Source organism: Scyliorhinus torazame, chromosome 7, assembly GCF_047496885.1.
Source record: "Scyliorhinus torazame isolate Kashiwa2021f chromosome 7, sScyTor2.1, whole genome shotgun sequence".
NCBI classification, from domain to species: domain Eukaryota; kingdom Metazoa; phylum Chordata; class Chondrichthyes; order Carcharhiniformes; family Scyliorhinidae; genus Scyliorhinus; species Scyliorhinus torazame.
The window spans coordinates 198245142-198268277 of record NC_092713.1 but is presented as its reverse complement, the minus strand read 5'-3'; the positions used below and the strand labels follow the sequence as shown (position 1 = coordinate 198268277).

At 52.1% G+C, this 23136-nt stretch overlaps 1 protein-coding gene across 2 annotated transcripts in view; it reads left to right on the top strand.

Annotated features, from left to right (window-relative positions):
* LOC140426776 (janus kinase and microtubule-interacting protein 2-like) overlaps positions 1–23136 on the top strand; it is a 388630-nt gene that overhangs the window by 209888 nt on the left and 155606 nt on the right. For both annotated transcript variants that reach the window (XM_072511933.1, XM_072511934.1), the window contains exon 4: positions 15913–16410. In XM_072511933.1, coding sequence (XP_072368034.1) covers positions 15913–16410 — 498 coding nt within the window. The remainder of the gene's footprint in view (positions 1–15912; positions 16411–23136) is intronic.

Here is a 23136-nt window from a genome sequence, read left to right as displayed (position 1 = left end):
GGCAGGCGGCAGCCGCCCAGGCTGGAGGGACACCTGACCGACAGGACGAGGAGGGGGAGGAGGACGTCGCGGCCCCACGGCAACGGAGGCACCCGAGGGCGCCCCGTGTGTACCGGCCCCGGCAGTCATACCAGGACCTCACGGACCGGGAATGCAGGAGGAGACTCCGGATGAGCCGGGAAACCGTGGCACACATCTGCCACCTGCTGGCACACCTGTCACCGCGTGGCACTGGCGGGGGACACCCTCTCCCCGTGTCCGTCAAGGTTACGGTGGCCCTGAACTTTTATGCAACGGGGTCATTCCAGGCACCGAGTGGGGACCTGTCCGGCATATCGCAGACATCGGTGCATCGGTTCATCCGGGCAGTGACAGATGCCCTTTATGCCATGGCGCACCGCTACATCCGCTTCCCGTGGACCGGGCCAGCCAAGATGCCCGGGCCATGGGCTTCTCTGCCATTGCCGGGTTCCCCATGGTCCAGGGCGCGATCGATGGGATGCACGTCGCCGTGCGGCCACCTGCAGATAACAGGGCCGTGTTCACTAATAGGAAGGGGACCTATTCGATGAACGTACAGGTGGTCTGCGACCACCGCATGATGATCCTGCACATCTGCGCCCGTTACCCAGGCAGTGTACACGACTCATTCGTGTTGTCGCGGTCATCCATCCCCGGCATGTACGAGGGACGCCATCCCCGGCTGAGGGGCTGGTTGCTGGGCGACAGGGGCTACCCATTGCGATCGTGGCTGATGACGCCTATACGGAGGCCACGCAATGAGGCGGAGAACCGCTACAATGATGCCCATGTAGCGACAAGGGGAGTGATCGAGAGGTGCTTTGGCGTGCTGAAGATGCGTTTCAGGTGCCTGGACCTCTCTGGGGGCGCCCTCCAGTATCGGTCAGATAGGGTCGGCCGCATCATTGTGGTGTGCTGCGTCCTGCACAACATAGCCCAGCAGAGGGGCGATGTGCCGCAGGCAGAGGAGGGCGGAGTGGAGGAGCAGCAGGAAGAGGCCCAGTCCTCCCCAGATGAGGGGGATGGGGGCAATGGTCAGGGCAGACGGGGTAGACACAGACGGGTGGCTGTCCACCGTTACCGGCTGGCCCAGCGGGCACGGGACAGACTGATAGACGCCCGCTTCACTGACTAGATGGGCGTGGGAATCGGGTAGTATGGCCACAGACCGCACACCATGACAACAGCCGACCACCCACACCCCCACCCATCCATCCACCCAGCACCATCACCCCCCTCCCCAACCCCACACACCCCACCCGCATGCACACCACCCCCCCACTCCCAATTGCCGATCCACCGGCGGCACAACGGGCCGGGCTCACCCAGTTGCGGGTGGACGCGTGTCTATCGCAGGCCATGGAGAATGATGACAACCCGCCTCCGATGAGCTCCTGGCTCTACATCGTTGGACTATGTCTGACCCATGGCCACAGTACCACCATCCACCCGGACCATCCCTGCATGCGGCTGTGACACTGCAGCGCACGGTCCCGTCCTCTGCCCGGGGGATGTTGATGGCGGCCCAGGGGGAAGGGGGCAGACTCACCTGGGGCTGAGGTAAGACCACCCCTCACACACACACTTGCGCTCAACGTACATGACACCCCCGCACACTTTGGACAGAGCACAAAGGCAGCTTCGGTAGGTGTAACATTGACTTTAATAACCAAAGGAGTTCATGCACGTGCCCTAGCGCCTAAAACTCATCTGTGCCCTGCACCCGTGCCAACTTACTCAGTGTCTAATTGTTTGGCCTTACGGGCCCTTTGACTACGTCTACGTGGTTCCCCAGACGGTACAGCAGAACTGGAGGTGGACTCCTGTGATTCCTGCCCTCTGACACTGGATCCCTTTGGCGGCCGTTTCCTGGGGCGTCCTGGCCTAGATGGGCCAGGCTGCGGCCCGGGCGACTGGGATGGCGAGCTGCCAGCCTGTCCTGCCCGTTGCCCACCCGATGCACCTGGGACGGAAGGGGGGGAGTCCGAGGTGTCGCGGTGTACCGGGACCTCCCCTACAGAGGGAGCCGGGACGGACCACACCACCTCCTCCTCCCTCGGGGTGCCCGATGGCCCCAGGCCTCTACATGGGTGGGGGATGCGAACGGACTGGCCATCCGACGCGCCCCCGACATCTGGCGCTGCCAGTCCTGGAGGCCCGTGCTGGTATCGACAGGGGTCTGCAGGTTTGCAGCCATGGAGCCCAGGGGGTTGTCGAACCCTGTCTGCGACAGTGCGACGCCAGCTCGCACATGGCCACTGGCGCCGATGCCCTCAGCGATGGCCTGCTGAGACTGGGCCATGGCCTGCAGAGACTGGGCCATGGCCTGCAGAGACTGGGCTATGGCCTGCTGAGACTGGGCCATGGCCTGCTGAGACTGGGCTATGGCGTTGAGCGCCTCTGCCATCTGGCGCTGGCACTGGCTCATGGCCTCCTGTGAGAGGGCAGCCATTTCCTGGGCCACAGACGCCGCCTGCACGGAAGGCCCCAGGCCTCGCAAACCGTTCCCCATGTCTGACACCGTCGCACCCATTGCCTCCACCGCGGACGCCACCCGTGCGGTGTCAGCCTGGGTGGCACGCATGACCGGGACCACTCCCAGCTCCTGGACGCGGGTGGACTCCTCCACCTGCGACCGCAGCCGCCGCAAGCCACCCGTCACCCTATTCGCTCGTCTCCGTGTCGGTGGTTGCATCGGATCTATGTGTGGGTGTGGTAACTGCAGGAACCCGGGATCCATCTGGGCGGCAGATGTTCGCTTGGCCTGGGCTGCCCTCCGACCGCCCGGTCCCTCTGCTGCTCCTACCTCCACCTGCTGTACCGGGACGGCTGTGTTGTGCGCACCAGTGAGTGTACCAGACGCCTCATCACTAAAGTGCCCAACCGTGGTGAGTGTTTCTGCGATGGTGGAGGGTGTTGGTGACAGCAGTGGCGTTGTGTCGTGCTCTTCGTCCCACTCTGAGTCCATGGCACTTTGGGGTGGGGGTTCGTCTCCACCCATCCACTCTGAGTCACTGTCCGGTCTTTCGTCTTCCCGGGTAGGGGTGTCCTGGGTAGTGCTGTCCCGGGTAGTGCTGTCCCGGGTAGTGCTGTCCCGGGTAGGGGTGTCCTGGGTAGTGGTGTCCCGGGTAGGGGTGTCCTGGATAGTGGTGTCCTGGGTAGTGGTGTCCTGGCTCGGATGTGACGGGGGCCTGTGGCTGCCCCCCTCATCGCTGGGTGGTCGCTCCCGCACGTGACGGGGGTGTCGTCTCCCTGTTGCTCCAGGTCTCTCCGTCTCCCGTGGTCTCCGAGGGGCATCCTGCGGGCGTCGCATGCTGGAGGGTGCGGGTCTCTCCGTCTCCCGTGGTCTCGGAGGGGCATCCTGCGGGCGTCGCATGCTGGAGGGTGCGGGTCTCTCCGTCTCCCGTGGTCTCCGAGGGGCATCCTGCGGGCGGTCTGCATCTGCGGGGATGGGTGCCTGGACGTTTGGTCCTGCGATACACAATGAAGCATGCATGGTTAGACATCAGGCAGTGATCAGGTGATACGGGAGAGGGGGATATAGGGGAGGGGGGATATGGGGACGGGCTGTTGGTGGCTCACTTGCTCGTGGGGCCCCGACCTCTGCATCAGCAACCTCCCGGTCCTCAGGTCCGCCAGCCAGTTCCAGGGCCCTTTCCTCGTGTACGGTCAGTGGCCTCTCATCAGCGGGCCCTCCTCCAGTCCTCACATGCTCCCTATTGTTGTGTGCGCACTTCTCCTGGGGGGGGGGGGGTGGTGGCAGGGGTAAAAGGCAACAGTGTTAGGCAGGTATATGAATGCACGCCATCGGTTGCGCGTGCATTGTAGAGGTTAAGGTTATGGCTGGATTCACTTGGGGATATGGGGGATATGGGGAGGGGGGAATATGGGGGATATGGTGGAGGGGGGATATGGGGGAGGGGGATATGGGGGAGGGGAGATATGGGGGATATGGGGGAGGGGGGATATGGGGGAGGGGGGGATATGGGGAATATGGGGGAGGGGGGATATGGGGATATGGGGGAGGGGGGGATATGGGGGAGGGGGGATATGGGGGATATGGGGGAGGGGGGATATGGGGGAGGGGGGGATATGGGGGATGGGGGGATATGGGGGAGGGGGGATATGGGGGATATGGGAGAGGGGGGAATATGGGGGATATGGGGGAGGGGGGATATGGGGGATATGGGGGAGGGGGGATATGGGGGATATGGGGGAGGGGGGGATATGGGGGAGGGGGGATATGGGGGATATGGGGGAGGGGGGATATGGGGGAGGGGGGGATATGGGGGAGGGGGATATGGGGGATATGGGGGATATGGGGAGGGGGGATATGGGGGATATGGGGGAGGGGGGATATGGGGGATATGGGGGAGGGGGGATATGGGGGATATGGGGGAGGGGGGATATGGGGGATATGGGGGATATGGGGGAGGGGGGAATATGGGGGATATGGGGGGGGATATGGGGGATATGGGGGAGGGGGGGATATGGGGGAGGGGGGATATGGGGGATATGGGGGAGGGGGGATATGGGGGATATGGGGGAGGGGGGATATGGGGGATATGGGGATATGGGGGATATGGGGGAGGGGGGAATATGGGGGAGGGGGGATATGGGGGATATGGGGGAGGGGGATATGGGGGAGGGGGGATATGGGGGATATGGGGGAGGGGGAATATGGGGGATATGGGGGAGGGGGGATATGGAGGATATGGGGGAGGGGGGATATGGGGGAGGGGGGATATGGGGGAGGGGGGATATGGGGGAGGGGGGGTTATGGGGAGGGGGGATATGGGGGATATGGGGGATATGGGGGAGGGGGGATATGGGGGAGGGGGGGATATGGGGGAGGGGGGATATGGGGGATATGGGGGACGCTCACCCTGCCTGCTCTGACGAGGTCGTTCACCTTCTTGTGGCACTGGGTGCCTGTCCGTGGTGTTAGGGCCACAGCGGTGACGGCCTCTGCCACCTCCCTCCACAGACGCCGGCTGTGGCGTGGGGCAACTCTGCGGCCGTGCCCGGGATACAGGGCGTCCCTCCTCTGCTCCACCGCATCCAGGAGCGCCTCCACATCGCGTGACTCGAACCTCGGGGCTGAGCGACGGCCAGCCATCAAGTCGGGTGTTGCGGTCGGCTGTTCCGGTCGGGTGGGGGGGAGCTGCGCGGCCTTATGAGCCGTCACGCCGTGCAGCGCGTATGACGCTGCACGGCGTGAACCACTGCGCAAGCGCGGATCCCGTTACGTCGCTGCTAGCCCATTTCGGGCCGCAGACTATCGGCCCATTTTTATGACGTGACGCAAGTGGGATTTCCGCCGTTTTTTGCGCCGATCGGCGGAGTTTCCGCCGATAACGGAGAATTTTGCCCCTTATCTTTAAACAGTGACCCCTAGTTTGAGATTCTCCCACAAGAAGAAACAGCCCCTCCACATCCACCTTATCAAGAACCCTCAGGAGCTTATATGTTTTAATTAAGAATCCTCTTACTCTTGTAAAGTCTAGCGGATACAAGCCTAGCCTGTCCAACCTTTCCTCATATGATAACTCTCCCATTCCAGGTATTAGTCTAATAAGCCTCTGAACTGCTTTCAATGCATTTACATCCTTCCTTCTATAAGGAGAGCAATACTGTACTCCACATGTGGTCTCACCGATGCCCTGTACAATTGAAGCATAACATCCATACTTTTTAATTCTTCTTGCAATGCACAATAACATTCTATTAGCTTTGCTAATTACTTGCTGTATCTGCAAACTAACCTTTTGCGATTCATGCACTAGGACATCCAGATCCCTTTGCATCCCTGAGCAGGTTAGGTGGGGTTATGGGGATTGGGCAGGGGAGTGGGCCTAGTTAGGATGGTCTTTTCGAGGTTGCTGCAGACTCAATAGCCCGAGTGAAAGAGAAAATGCTGGAAAATCTCAGCAAGTCTGGCAGCATCTGTAGGGAGAGAAAAGAGCTAACGTTTCGAGTCTGATGACTCTTTGTCAATGGCCGAATGGTTTCCTTCTGCACAGTAGGGATTCTATGGAGTTCTGCAATCTTTCATCATTTGATGAAATGCTTACTTTTATTCTTCCTGTCAAAATGAAAACCAAAAAATCAATTGACAAACCAGCCATTTCTTTTAATACTCTAGGATGAAGTCCATCAGGACCTGGTGCGATAGCTCCAAACCTTTTCTCAGTACCACTTCCCTGGTGATTGTAATTTTCTTGCGTTCCACTCTCCCTTTCATTTCCTGATTTACAGCCATTTCTGGGATGTTACTTGTAGCCTCTATTGTGAAAACTGGTGCAAAATACCTGTTCAATTCATCTGCTATTTTCTTATTTTCTATTATTAATCCCCCAGACTCACTTTCTATTGGATGAATATGCACTTTTTAAACTATATTTTAAAATATCTGTGGAAATTCTTCATATTTCTAACTAGCTTTCACTCGTACTCTAATTTTACCATCTTTATTAATCTTATTGTCATTCTTTGCTGTTTTTATATTTTGTCCAGTCTTCTGACTTGTCACCAATCTTTGCATAATTATATATTTTTTCTGGGTCTCACCTCCACAACCCAAGAGATGTGCAGGATAGGTGGATTGGCCAAGCTAAATTGCTCCTTAATTGGAAAAAGAAGAATTGGGTACTCTAAATCTATATTTTAAAAAATTAGATATTTTTTCTTTAAGTTTATACTATCTTTATTTTTAGTTAACCATGGATGGTGGGTTCTCCCCTTGGAATTTTTATTTCTTGTTGGAATGTGTTTATTCTGTGTATTCTGAAATATCCCCTAAAATGTCAGCTACTGCATCTCTATTGACCTATCCCTTACTCTAATTTGCCAGTTCACTCTAGCTGGCTCTGATTCACATCCTCATAATTATCCTTGCTTTAGTTTAAAATGCTAGTCTTGGATCAAAACCTCTCTCCCTCAATCTGAATGCAAAATTTGCCATGTTATGATCACTGCTACCTAGAAGCAGAAACTGCTACCTATGAGGTTGTTCTGATCACTGCTGCTTAGAAGCAGAAACTGCTACCTATGAGGTTGTCAATAAATCCTATCACCTTGCAAAATACTAGGTCTAGTATAGCCTGCTCTCTATTGGCTCCAGAACATGTTGATCTAAAAAACTATCCCAAAAGCATTCTATAAACGTCACATCTAGACTACCTTTGCCCATCTGATTTTTCCAGTTTACATGGAGATTAACAAGCCCCAAGATTATCATTGTACCTTTCCAACAAGATCCTATTATCTCTACCTTTATACTTTGTCCTACTATGTGGTTTCTGTTAGGGGGCCCGTATACCACTCCCACAAGTGACTTTTGCCTTATTATTTCTCATCTCTACTTCTTCATCCCGGTTTCCTGAACGTAGGTCATTCACCTTAAATGTGCTAATACCATCACTAATTAACAGAGCCACTCCTCAACCTTTACCTAGATTCCTGGTCTTCTTTCATGCCATGTACCCTTCAATATTCAGGTCCCAACCTATGTCATCCTACAGTCATGTCTCTGTAATGACTACCAGGTCACACTTAATTTATTTCAATTGGTACCATCAGTTCACCTGTTTTCTTTCAAATGTGACATGCATTCAGATACAGAGGCTGGGATTCTCCACCGGCAGGATTCTCCGTTATGCCGGCACCCGGGGGTTTCCCGATGGCATGGGGCTTCCCCACAATAGGAAACCCCATTGACTGGCTGGCGTAACGGAGAATCCCGCCGGCTGGTCGGGGCAGAAATGTGGCGCGGCGGGGTGGAGAATCCTGCCCAGAGCCTTTAGTTTTGTCAATTTATTATTAACATCCAGCCTGGACTGCTGATTAACTCTTAATTTGTACCCTATTCTTTCCTGTCACACCATGTTTATTATTCCCCATATGAATATCTTTCTCTCTTGCCTTGTTTCTGCTCTTTGATGTCAACGGGCATATGACCTCCTGCCTACTGGACTCCGGGAGCACCGAGAGCTTTGTACACCCAAATACGGTAAAGCGCTGCTCCCTTAAGGAACACCCTACCAATCAAAAAATCTCCCTGGCCTCCGGATCCCATCGCGTAGCGATCCGGGGTATTGCACGGTCACGCTCACAGTCCAAGGCACAGAGTTCCACGGATTTCGCCTCTATGTCCTCCCTAACCTCTGCGCTGCAATTATCCTCGGTCTGGACTTCCAGTGCAACCTCCAGAGCCTGACCCTTAAATTCGGTGGACCCTAACCACCCCTCACTGTGTGCGGCCTCGCGACCCTAAAGGTTGATCCTCCTTCTCTCTTTGCCAATCTAACTCCAGATTGCAAACCCGTCGCCACCAGGAGCAGACGGTACAACACCCAGGATAAGGCCTTCATCAGGTCCGAGGTCCAGCGGTTGCTTCGGGAAGGCATCATCGAGGCCGGCAACAGCCCCTGGAGAGCTCCAGTGGTAGTGGTGAAGTCTGGGGAGAAAAACTGAATGGTCGTGGACTACAGCCAGACCCTCAACAGGTACACGCAGCTCGATGCGTACCCCCTCCCACACATATCTGACATGGTTAACCAGATTGCACAGCACCGGGTCTTCTCAACGGTGGACCTGAAATCCGCTTACCACCAGCTCCCCATCCGTAAAGCGGACCGGCCATACACCGCCTTCGATGCAGATGGCCGGCTATATCACTTCCTTAGGGTCCCCTTCGGCGTCACCAATGGGGTTTCGGTCTTCCAAAGGGAGATGGACCGAATGGTCGACCGGTATGGCTTGCAGGCCACGTTTCCGTACCTAGACAATGTGACCATCTGCGGCCATGACCAGCAGGACCACGACGCTAACCTCGCTAAATTTCTCCGCACCTCCACTCTCCTCAACCTCACTTATAACAAGGAGAAGTGTGCGTTCCGCACAAACTGCTCAGCCATCCTCGGCTTCGTGGTCCAGAACAGAGTTCTGGGGCCCGATCCCGACTGCATGCGCCCCCTCATGGAGTTCCCCCTCCCCCACTGCGCCAAGGCCCTCTTCTCATATTACGCGCAGTGGGTCCCAAACTATGCGGACAAGTCCCGCCCACTCATACAGTCCACTCATTTCCCCCTGATGGCCGAGGCCCAACAGGCCTTCGCCCGGATCAGAGCTGATATTGCCAAAGCTGGAATGCACGCTGTAGACGAAACACTTCCTTTCAAAGTAGAAAGCGACGCATCGGACGTCGCCCTTGCCGCCACCCTCAACCAGCCAGGCAGGCCCGTGGCATTCTTTTCCCACACCCTCCATGCCTCTGAAATTCGGCACTCATCCGTCGAAAAAGAGGCCCAGGCTATCGTTGAGGCTGTGCGACATTGGAGGCAGTACCTGGCCGGCAGGAGATTCACTCTCCTCACTGACCAACGGTCGGTAGCCTTCATGTTCAACAACACACAACGGGGCAAGATCAAAAATGACAAAGTCTTGCGGTGGAGAATTGAGCTCTCCACCTATAACTACGAGATTAAGTATCGCCCTGGCAAACTCAACGAGCCTCCAGACGCCCTATACCGAGGTACATGTGCCAGCGGACAAGTAGGCCAACACCGGACCCTGCACGACAGCCTTTGTCACCCAGGGATCACTCGGTTGTACCATTTCATTAAGGCACGAAATTTGCCCTACTCCGTCGAGGAAGTAAGGATGATCACCAAGGACTGCCAGGTCTGTGCGGAGTGCAAGCCGCACTTCTACGGGCCGGACCGCACGTGCCTGGTGAAGGCCTCCCACCCCTTTGAACGCCTCAGCATGGATTTAAAAGGCCCCCTCCCCTCCTCCGATCGACACACATATTTCCTCAGTGTGATCGATGAATACTCCCGGTTTCCCTTCGCCATCCCATGCCCCGACATGACATCTGCCACCGTCATTAAATTCTATCTTTGCTCTGTTCGGCTTCCCCGCCTACATCCACAGTGACAGGGGATCCTCATTCATGAGTGATGAGCTACGTCAGTTCCTGCTCAGCAGGGGTATCGCCTCTAGCAGAACTACAGGCTACAACCCCCGGGGAAACGGAGAGATAGAAAGGGAGAATGGGATGGTATGGAGGACCGTCCAGCTGGCCCTGCGGTCCAGAAATCTCCCGGCCTCCCGCTGGCAAGAAGTCCTCCCTGATGCACTACATTCCATTCGCTCATTACTCTGCATGGCCACATGAACGTCTTTTTGCCTTCCCCAGGAAGTCCCCATCCGGGGTATCGCTCCCAACCTGGCTCACAGCTCCGGGAACCGTGCTTCTCCGTAAACATGTGCGGCTCCACAAGGCGGATACGTTGGTGGAGAGGGTGCACCTACTCCACGCAATCCCACAGTACGCCTACGTGGCGTTCCCCGATGGCTGCCAGGATACCGTCTCCCTCGGGGACCTGGCACCAGCAGGTTCCACCCCCACACCACCCCCGCCGCCACCCTCCCCTCCCCCGCCGCCCCCATCACCCTCCCTAGGACCATCCGTCCTCCCCCTGCCCACCCCCGTTGATGAAGAGGATTTTGCCACGCTCCTGGAGTCAACTTTGACCACGACAGCGCCAACATCGCCGTCACCACTTCGTCGATCTCAAAGAACCATCAAGGCACCGGACCGGCTGACCCTCTGACCGGCCCACCGGATGACCAGAGACATTTTTTTTTACTGCTCTGTAAATATTGAAATTTCTAATTGTTTATAGTTATCCACCACCCCCGCCAGTCTCAATTTTAACAGGGGGTGAATGTGGTAAACCACTGTGTTCTGATATTAGAGTTGTACGGTAGAACCTGCACTCCAGGTTCACCTGTGGCCCCTGCATGCTAGGTCCGCTCAGGAGGCGGGTTATAAATATGCGTGCCTCCAGCTCGCAGCCATTTCGCCAGCTGATGTGGGAGGCCACACATCTGATAATAAAGCCTCAGTTTGGATTCAACTTTGTCTCCAGTCAAATTGATCGTGCCTCAGACTGACTATGCAAAACGTCCTTCCTCATCCTGCTTTATGTCATTGGTATCTGCATGGACAATGATGATTGAATCCACCCCTTCCCACATTAAGTTTCTCTCCAACCCTGAGCAGAGGTCCTGAACCCTGGTACCAGGCAGTCAGCAAAGCCTTTTGGATTCTTGCTCTTTGCTGCAGAGAGCAGTGTCAATCCCCACACTATGCTGTCCCCTACTACCACTACATTCCTTTTTGTTCCCCTTGAATGGCTTCCACAGTGCCATGTTCAGTCAGCTCATCCACCCTGAAGCCCCCACTCCTATCCAAACAAGCTGAAAGAACTTCAAACCGGTTTGACAATTGCAGAGGCTGACACTCCTGCATCCCTGCCTTCTGGGTCCACTTACCTGTCACACTCGCAGTCACACATTCCAGACCAAATCTGAAGGCCCTATCCTAAGGGGTGTGAGCCACCTCCTGATACAAAGTGTCCAGGTAACCTATCCCCTCCCTGAGGTGTTGCATTGTCATTCGGCCCTCCAAAAGCGCACCCTACCTCAGCCCACTCCCCCGTCCTATCCTTATAACCCCAACCTTTGGATACACAAAGGGATAATTTAGCATGGCCAATCCACCTAACCTGAAACAACTTGCTTCTTTGTTATGATGCCACTGTTTGTGTTTTCTTTGACTCTTCTTTCAAACTCAATGTGGGCTACTTCCTCGCTGCCCCCCCCCCCCCCCCCCCCCCCACCACTCCAACTCCCTGGTAAGGGTAGGCCTTGAGACTCAGCCCCGATTTATATCCTCCTGCTCTAGGCTGCTTCCTCACACTGCACCGGATCTACAGCTCCCAGGTAAGATACTGTAAAACTAGTAAATAATTGTAAAATAATAAAAGCCTCTCCATAGCTCATTAATTTTAAGACACCAGAGATCTTGGCTCCTAGCCAGAAGGCCACAAGTGCAACTCCTAGCAATTTATCCAACTTGCTTTGCTGGGATGGCAATTTCAGCCCATTTTGTCTCGGTTAGTGACCTGGGCAAAATTCTCCCCAAACAGCGCGATGTCCGCCGACTGGCGCCCAAAACGGCGCCAATCAGACGGGCATCGCGCCGCCCCAAAGGTGCGGAATGCTCCGCATCTTTGGGGGCCGAGCCCCAACATTGAGGGGCTAGGCCGGCGCCGGAGGGATTTCCGCCCCGCCAGCTGGCGGAAACGGCCTTTGTTGCCCCGCCAGCTGGCGTGGAAATGACATGTCGGGGCGGCGCATGCGCGGGAGCGACAGCGACCGCTGACAGTTTCCCGTGCATGCGCAGTGGGGAGAGTCTCTTCCGCCTCCGCCATGGTGGAGACCGTGGCGGAGGCGGAAGGGCAAGAGTGCCCCCACGGGGTCAGATCGACCCGCGCCCCCCCCCAGGACCCCGGAGCCCGCCCACGCCGCCTTGTCCCGCCGGTAAATAGGTACTTTAATTTACGCCGGCGGGACAGGCAATTTATCGGCGGGACTTCGGCCCATACGGGCCGGAGAATCGAGCGGGGGGGGGGGCGGCCGCCAACCGGCGCGGCCCAATTCCCGCCCCCGCCGAATGTCCGGTACCGGAGACTTCGGCAACCGGCGGGGGCGGGATTCACGGCGGCCAACGGCCATTCTCCGACCCGCTGACGCCCCAGAATGCCAAGTAAAAGCAAACTTTTTATCTTTAGGATTAAACCAGTTTGCTTTGATAACACTGAACATCTTGTGGAGATGCCGGCGTTGGACAGGGGTGGGAAGCAGCAGTGCAACTGTGCCGCTGGATTGGAGAAAGGTTTATAGTGCGGTTCCCCAGAGATCAGTTTTATGACCCCTGACATTTTAGTATTAAATGACCTAGACCTTGATGTACAGTGTGTAATGATATGTATATTGACTGGGATGTAAAGAGTTAACAATTAATGAAAATGTTTCTTACCACTAGAGAGAACCACAGAACAGTCATATATATATATCATGGACTTGGGGATTCTGGGATTAGATGATTAGAAGATAAGATTAGAGAGTAAAAGGATTAGATGGTGAGGTGTGAGAGAAAGCAGTTGTATACTTGAGAATTCTGTAAAATAGAGATTCCATAGTTTCATACAATAACCTTCTACTTTAGGAATGTGAACGAATCCTAGTTAGTAGTGTAAATAAATTCATAGTTTTGTTTGATAACAAAGCTTTGTGTTCTTTATTCAACACTACACATCCAAGCCATCCAGGTAAAACAGAATAGAGAATGCAGCAGTGCATTATTTCAAAATATGCAGATGACACAAAACTTGGAATTTTTGTGAATAGGATATTGCTAAACTTCGAAAGAATTTAGGTTGGTGGAATTGTGGACAATTGGCAAATAGCGAAGTGGTAAATTCTGATAGGAAGAATGGCGAGAGGCAATATAAAATAAAGGATAAAATTCTAAAGGGGAGTAGGTGCAAAGGGACCTGGGGATATATGTGCACAAATCATGGAAGACAACAAGGCCCGTTGAGAGAGTGGTTTTAAAAAAAAATGGGATCCTGGGCTTTTTAAATGGGGGCATATGGTACAAAAGCAAGGAGGTTATGATAAACATTAATAAAACACATTTCTGCCTCAACTGGAGTATTGTGTCCAGTTCTGGAAACCACACTTTAGGAAGGATGTGACGGTATTAGAGAGGGTGCAGAATAGATTCACAAAAATTGCTCCAAGGATGAGGAACATCAATTTACAAGCCAACCACTCCGGCGCGCGCCTAGCCCCTCACGGTGAGGGCTTGGCCCCTAATGGTGCGGAGAAATCCTCACTTTTGGGGCGGCCCGACGCCGGAGTGGTTCACGCCACTCCATCCCGCCGGGACCCCCCCCCCCGCCCCGCCGGATAGGGGAGAATCCCGGCCCTGATGTCTCCAACAATGTAGCTCTTGCTGCAATGGCAGCCAATTCCTTCCCACTGAAGGTACCTCCATGCTGTTGTTGACACACACGCTGCTGGCCGCTCAGCAGCAACTACATTGCAAGGGTGGCAGTGGTCCTGTTCATGTGGTGTGCAGAATAGATCCCCTGATATTGAACTCTCTCTATTTGGACACGGCTTCCAGAGGTGGCTCTTTAATTGGCCACTTCCGAAAGATTGCTTCCAACCCTCCCCTTCCATTTCTTCCTGATCCCCAATCCACCCAGGAACATTTATGGTGATGTGGTGAAGTTTCAGAAGCAGGAATCTGTTTTGGTAAACTCACTGCACTCTTGATACAATTTTCAATTAGAATATTCTGTTAAAGTTCTGATGCTTTGATTACAATGAGGGAGGATTACGGAAAACCGCTTGAACAGAATTCCAACAACAGAATGTTAAGAACATAAGAGAATATCATAGACCGACAACACTTGCTCTGAGTGTTGAAGGAGAGCAGGAACAATCAATATTCCACAGCATGATATATGTTTGATTTATGTTATCAGTCAAAAGTCTTAGACAGCTCCAGCTTTAAAAGGTGCTGCGTGCACTGTACGCACTGTATAATGTGTGATGGCTGAGAATCTGATTTGTTGGAAGAAAGTTAAAGGGTATGGAAATTTACAATTGCTAAGTAACAGCGCATCACAGGACATTTCACAGCCTTATGTTATCACTAGTGCAAAAACTGTTTTGAAGAATGATCCAGAAACACTCATTAGCGCACATATACATGCAATAAACACAATTGCTGGTGTGCCAGGGAATATATAAATGGCTGTCAGTAAAGGCTTCCAGCAGCAGTTCAGATCTTGGGGAAGGTGGAAGTTTATCAAGTTGCCAAGGTATCGATACCCAGTCCAAATTCAACCACGTCCACCAATTTTCAACCTTTAAAAACATTGTTACGGACCACAGGTCTGCAACATTGCGCAATCACCTGTGGGTTGCGACCCACACTTTGAAAAACCCTGATGTAGGAAACACAGCAGCCAGTTTGCGCACAGTGAAATCTTTCTTACAAACAGCAATGTGATAATGACCTTTGTGAAGTTGATTGAGGGATGCATATTAGCCAGGACACAGAGGCTAACTCCCCTGCTCCTTTTTTTGAACTAGTGCATGGGATATGACCATGAAATGAGGAGCCAAAGTAGGCCATTCGGCTCATTGAGTCTGCTCCGCTATTTAACGAGATCATGGGCCGACCTGATATAATTCTCAATTCCACTTATCCCCATAATCCTTGATTCCCTTACTGATTAAAACTCTGCCTGTCTCAGCTTTGAACAAACTTAATGACCCAGCCTCTACAGTTCTCTGTGGTAAAGAATTGCACAGACTCCTGACCTCTGAGAGAAGAAATTCCTCCTCATCTTTGTCTTAACTGGGTGAGCCCTTACTCTGTGATTATGTCCTCTGGCCCTACACTCCCTAACAAGAGGAAATAACCTTTCAGCCTCTACCCTGTCAAGCCCCTGAGAATTCTGCATGTCTCAATATGGTTGTCTCCCCTTCTTCTAAACTCCAATGCGTACAGGCTCAACCCACTTAAACTCTCAGAAGAAATTGCTTCCATACCTGGGATCAACCGAGTAAACCTTCTCTGGACTGCCTCCAATGCTTGTATATTTTTTGGATCTTTTACGTCCACCGAGTAGGCAGATGGGGCCTTGTCTCATCTGAAAAATGCTGGGCAGGATTCTCTGGTTCCCCAGCCACGTGTTTCTTGGTGGCTTGCCGTTCACTGGGGCGGGATACTGTCTTCCCATTGAGACCACCCCACGCTTCTGGGAAACCCATGGGTGGGGTTGCACTGCCAGTGGGAAAAGAGAATCCCGCCGACTGGAGGATTCTGGCCGGCACCTACAACAATGCAGCACTCCCTCAGCACTGTGACCAGAATGCCATCCTTCACTTTTCTTTCTGCGATTTCATTTCCCAGTGCACTGTTTGTTTCAGCTTTTTGTGTCATTATGCTTTCAGGTCAGTAAACTGGAACGAGAAAAGGTACAAGAAGTAAAACGTATTCGAGAACAGGAGCAGCACAAGCACACAGCGACCATCACAGACTTAAAAAGCAAACTACACGAGGATAAAATGAAAGAATTGCAGTCTGTTCGAGAGACATTGATAAAGCAACATGACCAGGAGCTGGCTCGTACGATCAAAATCAAAGAGCATGAGGTTCAACGATTAAAGTCACTTGTAAATGCGCTGCGTGATGGCAGCAGTGACAAAGTAAGAACAGCATTGTTTAACGAGGCCCGGGATGAGGCACGGAAAACATTTGACTCTGAGCGCCTTAAACTGTTGCAGGAACTAAGTGAACTAAAATCAGCGAAAAAGCAGGTGGAAGAGTCACTGAACAATATGATTCAATCTGATAAAATAAAAGCTGGAAACCTGAGGAGTGAGCATCAGTCCCATCAGGAGGCCATTGTTAAAATCAAATGGGAGTCCGAGAAGGAAATCCGTAGGCTGGTGAGGACTATTTATTTCATGACTTTGCCTGTTGCCAATGTTCCATTATTATTTCAATGGGATTTCACTATTTTTAAGACAGAATGCTGTAATCTGGGCAAATCTTTCATCTGTCAGGAACTGTTGCATGTTTAAAAGAAAAACAAAAGAGCATTTTCAAAGTTTGTTTCTGATTAGTTTTTGAAAGTCAGTGGGCTGAATTATCTGTTTGAGAGAGTGTTGATGTTGGGTCTGAATCGATAGTGTTCTACGTGAATGAAAGCGGTGCCAGTCCCGGAGCGTTTAAGATTCCGTTAATGGGCGAACACCGGCACCACGTAGAACTCGCGCAGTTCCAATGCATGCTGACCCTCACACCAGCTAAGGTGATGGCACCAGTTGCACTGGAGCACAGCCATCCTGTTGATTGTTTGGCTGTGTCAGAGAGTACCTAGGGGGGTGGCCTGGGGGGGCACCCATACGACCCGTGGTGCTAAATTCTCAGTGGGCAGTCAGCAGCGTGCACCGCCACAGCCCAGCCACCCCAACCCACGCCCCTCCTCCAAGCAGCCTCCGTTACTCTCCCCAGCTTTGGCAGATGTCCCCCAGCCAGTGGCACAACTGTCAGCATAATATAGCGATGTTAGACACTGTATGTACCCCCTCTCACACCCTCAGCAGCCACAGCGCTTGTTTCCCGATTTGAAATAGCACAAGTGAACCTTGCTGTCGGTAATTCCTCTAGGTGAAGGCGGAGCACATTCACAAGTGATATGGAAGGCCCGGAAAATGCTGGGCCTGGCCCGTTAATGATATGCCAATGGCCTTTACTGTACAATTTGCCTGCCCATGCTGGCGTGGGGCGTTAAACGCATTCAAGCCACTGTCGAAGGACCGGAGTTTGGCATTCCATTGACACCCGGCACCAACCTTAATTTTTGGCTGACACAAATTCTCGGCCCCATCGTATTTCCCGATTCTGACATCGGCTGATGAAGACTCCTGTCCGTATGCTTTTTTTGGAAATCACAACTTGCAGATAGCATTTAAATTGCCTGAGAGCTGTCGGTACATTCAATCTATGTGCTTACTGACTGCATTTTCTGTCAACCAATGTGATAGAAATTTGGTTGCGATTCGGACATTGTGTGCATGCCACATATTACCTTTTGCAGGAAGGTGGACATCATCAGAAATTAAGCAAAGCCATACTGGTTTGGGAACTCAATCGGCATCTGTTATGGCCATCTGAAAGGTGGAAGGGAAATCTTTCTGTTTAATTGCTTCCCCCCCCCACACACCCGCTAACACACCATTATTACGAGGATAGTTTTACTAAATATATGGAAAAGGTTTTTAGGCAATTTATTCCAAGCCATTGAAGTAACAGCCTGACCAGAATTAATTTCCCGAGAGCTATCAGAAAGTCAGAAATAACTTGCCCTTGTTAGGCAGTGCCAGCTGTAAGCTTGGTAAATCCTTTGCGATAAGTGTTCTGAATAAGAGGTAATGGTAGAGATGAGTGACAAAAAAAATGCTCTTAATTAACTTATTTGCCAAATGGAATTAAATTAAAAGTATGTGTACCAGAGTTACATTCTAATAGCCATGGTGCTGCATCCTCTATGACAAAAAACACAACGCATTATTTTTTGGAGTATTTGTATTCCAAATTTTCAACGTTTTTACAATTTACAACAGTAACAAAACCCATCCAACATATTAAACCCCCACTCACCTATATCTCTTCCTCCCTCCCCACCAAACTCCCACCCCTCCCTCAACAGTTGACGGTAACCAATTCTCCAAAATGCAAAATGAACAAACCCCAACCTTGTAGAACCCATCATTCACCCCACTTAGAGCAAATTTCACCTTCTCCAGGGCTAAAAACTCCAAGTCCCCCAATCAGGCCGAGGCACAGGGTGGAGAGGCTGACTTCCACCCCAACAAGACCCGCCTGTGACTGATCAGCGAGGTGAAGGCTAGGACATCTGCCCCCGCACCAGTCTGCAGCTCCGGCCAGCCCAACACACCGAATATGGCTTCCAGGCTACCGGAATCTACGTTGACATGCAAAACCCCTGAAATGGTACTGAAAATCGCCTTCCTAAACCTTTCCAGCTTCGTACAGGACCAAAACATGTACATGGTTCACAGGGCAGCCCCCCGCCCCCACATCGGTCACAGTCATCCTTCACCCCCTCAAACAGCCAGCTCATTCTTGACTTGGCCAGGTACACCACCTTCAGCTGTATCAGCCCCAGCCTCGGACACAAAGTCGAGACATTCACCCTCCACAGCACCTCACACCACAATCCCCCCCCTCCAGCGGCTCTCCCAGCGCTTCCTCCCACTTAACCTTGTCAGGTGGATGTACGTTTAAAAAATGTGTGTTTATCCCAAAGTATATCATGGAGTTCACCTGATCCACAACTTTTAATAGGTTTTGGTTATGGGGAGCACAAGGGCCCACTTTACAGGTGTGATGCAACAGAGATCTAAAAGTATGTTTAAAACAAAACAATGTTTATTCTATGAATCCAGTTAACGTTTTATGAACACACAGTAAATGGTTTATCAACTACCAATCCTGACCGCCCCCCAAAAGATACAGTACTATATAGATAACCCTTAATAATTCCCAAACAACAGCCATAAGTTAAACCCTTTTAAAATAAATACAGCAGGTTTAAATTCTCTACAGAAATCTTACTTTGAAATCATCAATGAGCTGAAGACATTCTTTAGCTTGTAAAGAGAAAGATCAATACACACATCTGCTTAGTTCACATGCAGCTCTCCAACTCTGAAAATGAAACAAAACACACTGCTGCCAGCTCAAAACGAAAGTAATAGCCCAGCTCCATCCACACACTGACATCACTGCAGCTATTTCATAAACACCCATTTCTTAAAGGTACATCCACCTGACAACCTTAATGCCCTCCATAGACATCTTATCCTCCTCTAAACCTCTCCTGTAAATTGCCAAGATGGCCCCCACTCCAACCCTCCCACTGACAGCACCACCTCCAGCAACGAGGAGGCAGACACAATTTGGGAGGCCGGGAAGACCTTCCTCGCAAAGTCCCGCACCTGCATGTACCGGAAACTCGCCTCCTGCACCAACCCAAACTTCTCATTAAGCTCGCAAACTGAGAGACCTCCCAGAAACAGATCCGTCATTTCCCTAATCCCCTTCTCCTCACATTCCTGGAACCTCGCATCCATCCTCCTTGGCTCAAACCTGTGATTTCCCCTGATTGACCCCCCCCCACACCATCTCGACTCCACTTCCAACCCAATATACTGCTGAAACTGCGTCCAAATCTTCAGCATGGCCACCACCAGACCCACCGAATACTTCCCTTGAGAGATTGGGAGCGGCACCGTTGCCAGTGCCTTCAACCCCAGTCCCCTACATGGCCTATCTCCATCATTATCCACAAAGCCCCCACCTCCCTATTCCATCCTTGAGCCTTCTCTGCATTCGCCGCCCAATAATAGGACATTGGACGGCCCAAACCCCCGACTACCATCCCCTCTGCAGGACCACCTTCCTTAAATGGCCACCTTCCCGCCCAGACAAATGACGAGATCAGCCAATCCACCCCCTTGAAAAATATCTTAGGCAAAATGACCGCAGGCACTGAAACAGAAACAAGAATGACGGTAAAATATTCACTGCTTGCACCAGGTCTGCCAACGACAGAGGAAGATTATCCCACCTCAACAAATCAGCCTTCACCCTCCCACCAAGCTAGAGAAATTCAACCTCCGAAAACCTGCCCAATCCTGGGATTCCTGCTTTCCCAGATACCTAAAGTGAGATGCCGTCAGATGGAGTGGCTGCACCTCAGTCCTAGGAGAGGAAACCACAAAATACTCACTTTTCCCCAAACGCAGCTTATATCCAGAGAACATTTCAAATGTTTGAAGTAAACCCATTATGTACCTCATCGAGGAGCCCAGCTCTGAAATATATAAATATATAACCAGTCACCCGCATATAAAGACACCTTATGCTCCATCACCCCCCCCCCCCCCCCCCCCCCCCCCCATTTCATTATTCCCTTCCACAACTCCGAGCTCCTCAGCACAATGGCCAAGAGCTTTATAGCCATTGCTAACAGAAGGGGGGACATACATGATGCACCCCTGCCTCGTATCCGATGAAATGGAAAATGCCCTGCATTCAGATGATTCGTGTGCACACTCGCCATCGGCTCCTTATACAGCCACAAATTTCGGCCCAATCCCAAATTTCTCCAACACTGCCATCAAATAACTCCACTCCACTGATCAAACGCCATCTCAACATCTAATGCCTCTGCCACCTCTAACTTCCTTCCCTCAGCACCACATTCAACAGCCACCTTACATTTGATGACAACTGTCTGCGCTTAATGAACCCCGCCTGATCCTCCCCAATCACCCTCGGAAGGCACACCTCCATCCTTAACGGCAGCACTTTTGCCAATATCTTGCCGTCCACATTCAGCAGAGATATGGGCTGGAGGACCCACACTCCACCGGGGCCATATCGTTCTTAAGCAGCAACGAAATGGAGGCCTGCCCCATAATTTATGTCAAGACCCCCCCCCCCCCCTCCCGCCCATCGTGTCTTTGAACGTTTCCACCAACAATGGCATCAGTCTATCCATTAATCTCTTGTGAAATTCAACCGGGAACCCATCCGGCCCCACCGCCTTCCCCACCTGCATCATCCCGATTGCCGCCTTAACTTCCTCCAACCCCACCTGCTCCTCCAGCCGTGTCTTCACCATTTCACCCAACCTTGGGCACTCTAACCCCACAAAAAAACTGCCTCATCTCCCGCTCATTCTCTGTTGGCTCTGACTTGTACCAGTCCCTATAAAATTCCTCAAACACCTTATTAATTTGCTCCGACGCCACCAATGACTACCCATCCTATACCGAACCCGAACCACCTCCATCGCCGTGGCTTGACTGCGAAGCTGTCAACATGCGTCCCGCCTTCTCCCTGTACCCATAGACGGCCCCCTTCGCCCTTCTCAGCTGACACACCACTTTCCCCATGGATAGCAGGTCAAACCTTGCCTGCACCTCCTTCCTCTTTGGCAGGAGCACTAGATCTGGGTCCCTCGCATGCCTCCCATCCACCTCCAAATTTCTTCTATCAACGGTTGACGTTCCTCCTTCTCCTTCCTAACCCTTAAACAAGATCACCTCTCCCCTCACCACTGCCTTCAGGGCCTTTCAAATCACTGATGGTGAGACCTCCCCCATGCAATTGAACCCCACACACTCCTCAATCACCTTCCCTATCTTATCACAGGAACTCCAATCCACCAGTGGCCCCATATTCCTCCTCCACCACGGCTTCTGGGTCGCCCCTGTCTCTAGTACCACATCTATCCAATGCGGAGTGTGATCCGACATTACAATTGCCGAATACTCTGCCCTCTTAACTCCAGCCAACAGCACCTTCACTACCACAAAAACGTCAATCCTTGAGAACACCTTGTGCACCGGGGGAAAAAAACCAAGTACTCCCGGTTCCTCGGGTGTAAAAATCTCCACGGTGAATCCCCCCCTACCATCTCCCTTATAAGCCCGACCAACGGCTTTGCCCCTCCCCCTCCCTGACGGGGTCAGCAAGGGCGGCTGGGACCTGTCCACCTTCAGCTCTAGAACGGTGTTCCAATCCCAGAATCAACTCATGGGTATCCACATCTGGAATTGCAGTCAGCATTCTCTTCACAAACCCCACATCATCCCAATTAGGGGCATATTTGCTTACTAACACCACCGACCTCCCCTCCAGCACATCTGCTAGGATCAAGTGCCTGCTCCCTGACCTGCCATCACCTTCTCCACCTGGAACCTCACCCTCTTGCCTCACCACCCCCCCAACCCTGCTTTCAACCCCCGAATGAAACACTGTTCACCCAACCCATCCCAAGCCTCATCTGGCCCTTCACCCTCAGATGAGTCTCTTGCAGCATCACCACATCGGCTTTTAAACTCTTCAAATGCACAAAATCTCTTTCTCTTTTCACCAGTCCCCCTAACTCCCTCACGTTCTTCGTCACCATTCTGACCGGGGGTCTCTCACCCTTCCCTCCTATCTGCCATCACCATTACCCCAGCCTCTGTCCATCCAGCCGGAACTGTCCCTTCCTTTTGTTACTGTCGACCCCCACCCCCATCTCCAGAATCCCCACATCCACTCCCTCTTGCAAACACCTCACCTAGTATCAATCCTCTCCCCCCACCATACACGTCTCCCAAGTCCATCGAATTCTGCTCGACCAGGCTCCAAAGACCGCAGCTCCTCCATCCACCACACTCCCGTTCACGAGCCAACCTTTGTTTGCTAGCGTGGTGACCCCTGCCAGAACTACACACAAGGCATCATGTACACCCTTGTGCATTGTGATAGAAAGTACTCCACATTAAGCAACAATAGCTGATCTGATAATCAAGTACAAGTTGCACTCTCAAAATGTTAACTGTTCCATATAGATATTAAATTGAGGAATCAATGTGTGTTGTACGGGTTTTCAGTCTTGACTAAGTCATGGATTTAATCGCTGTATGTAATACCACAGCAAAAGATTAAAGGAATTATTGAATGAACAGTTATGTTGTTCGAAACATAGGGAGGTACAAATCTCTATGTTAACCATTGGGGCTGCCCTGCGATCAATGTGAGATTCCTTTACAACTATTGACCTCCACTTAGTGCAGCCAGTTGTG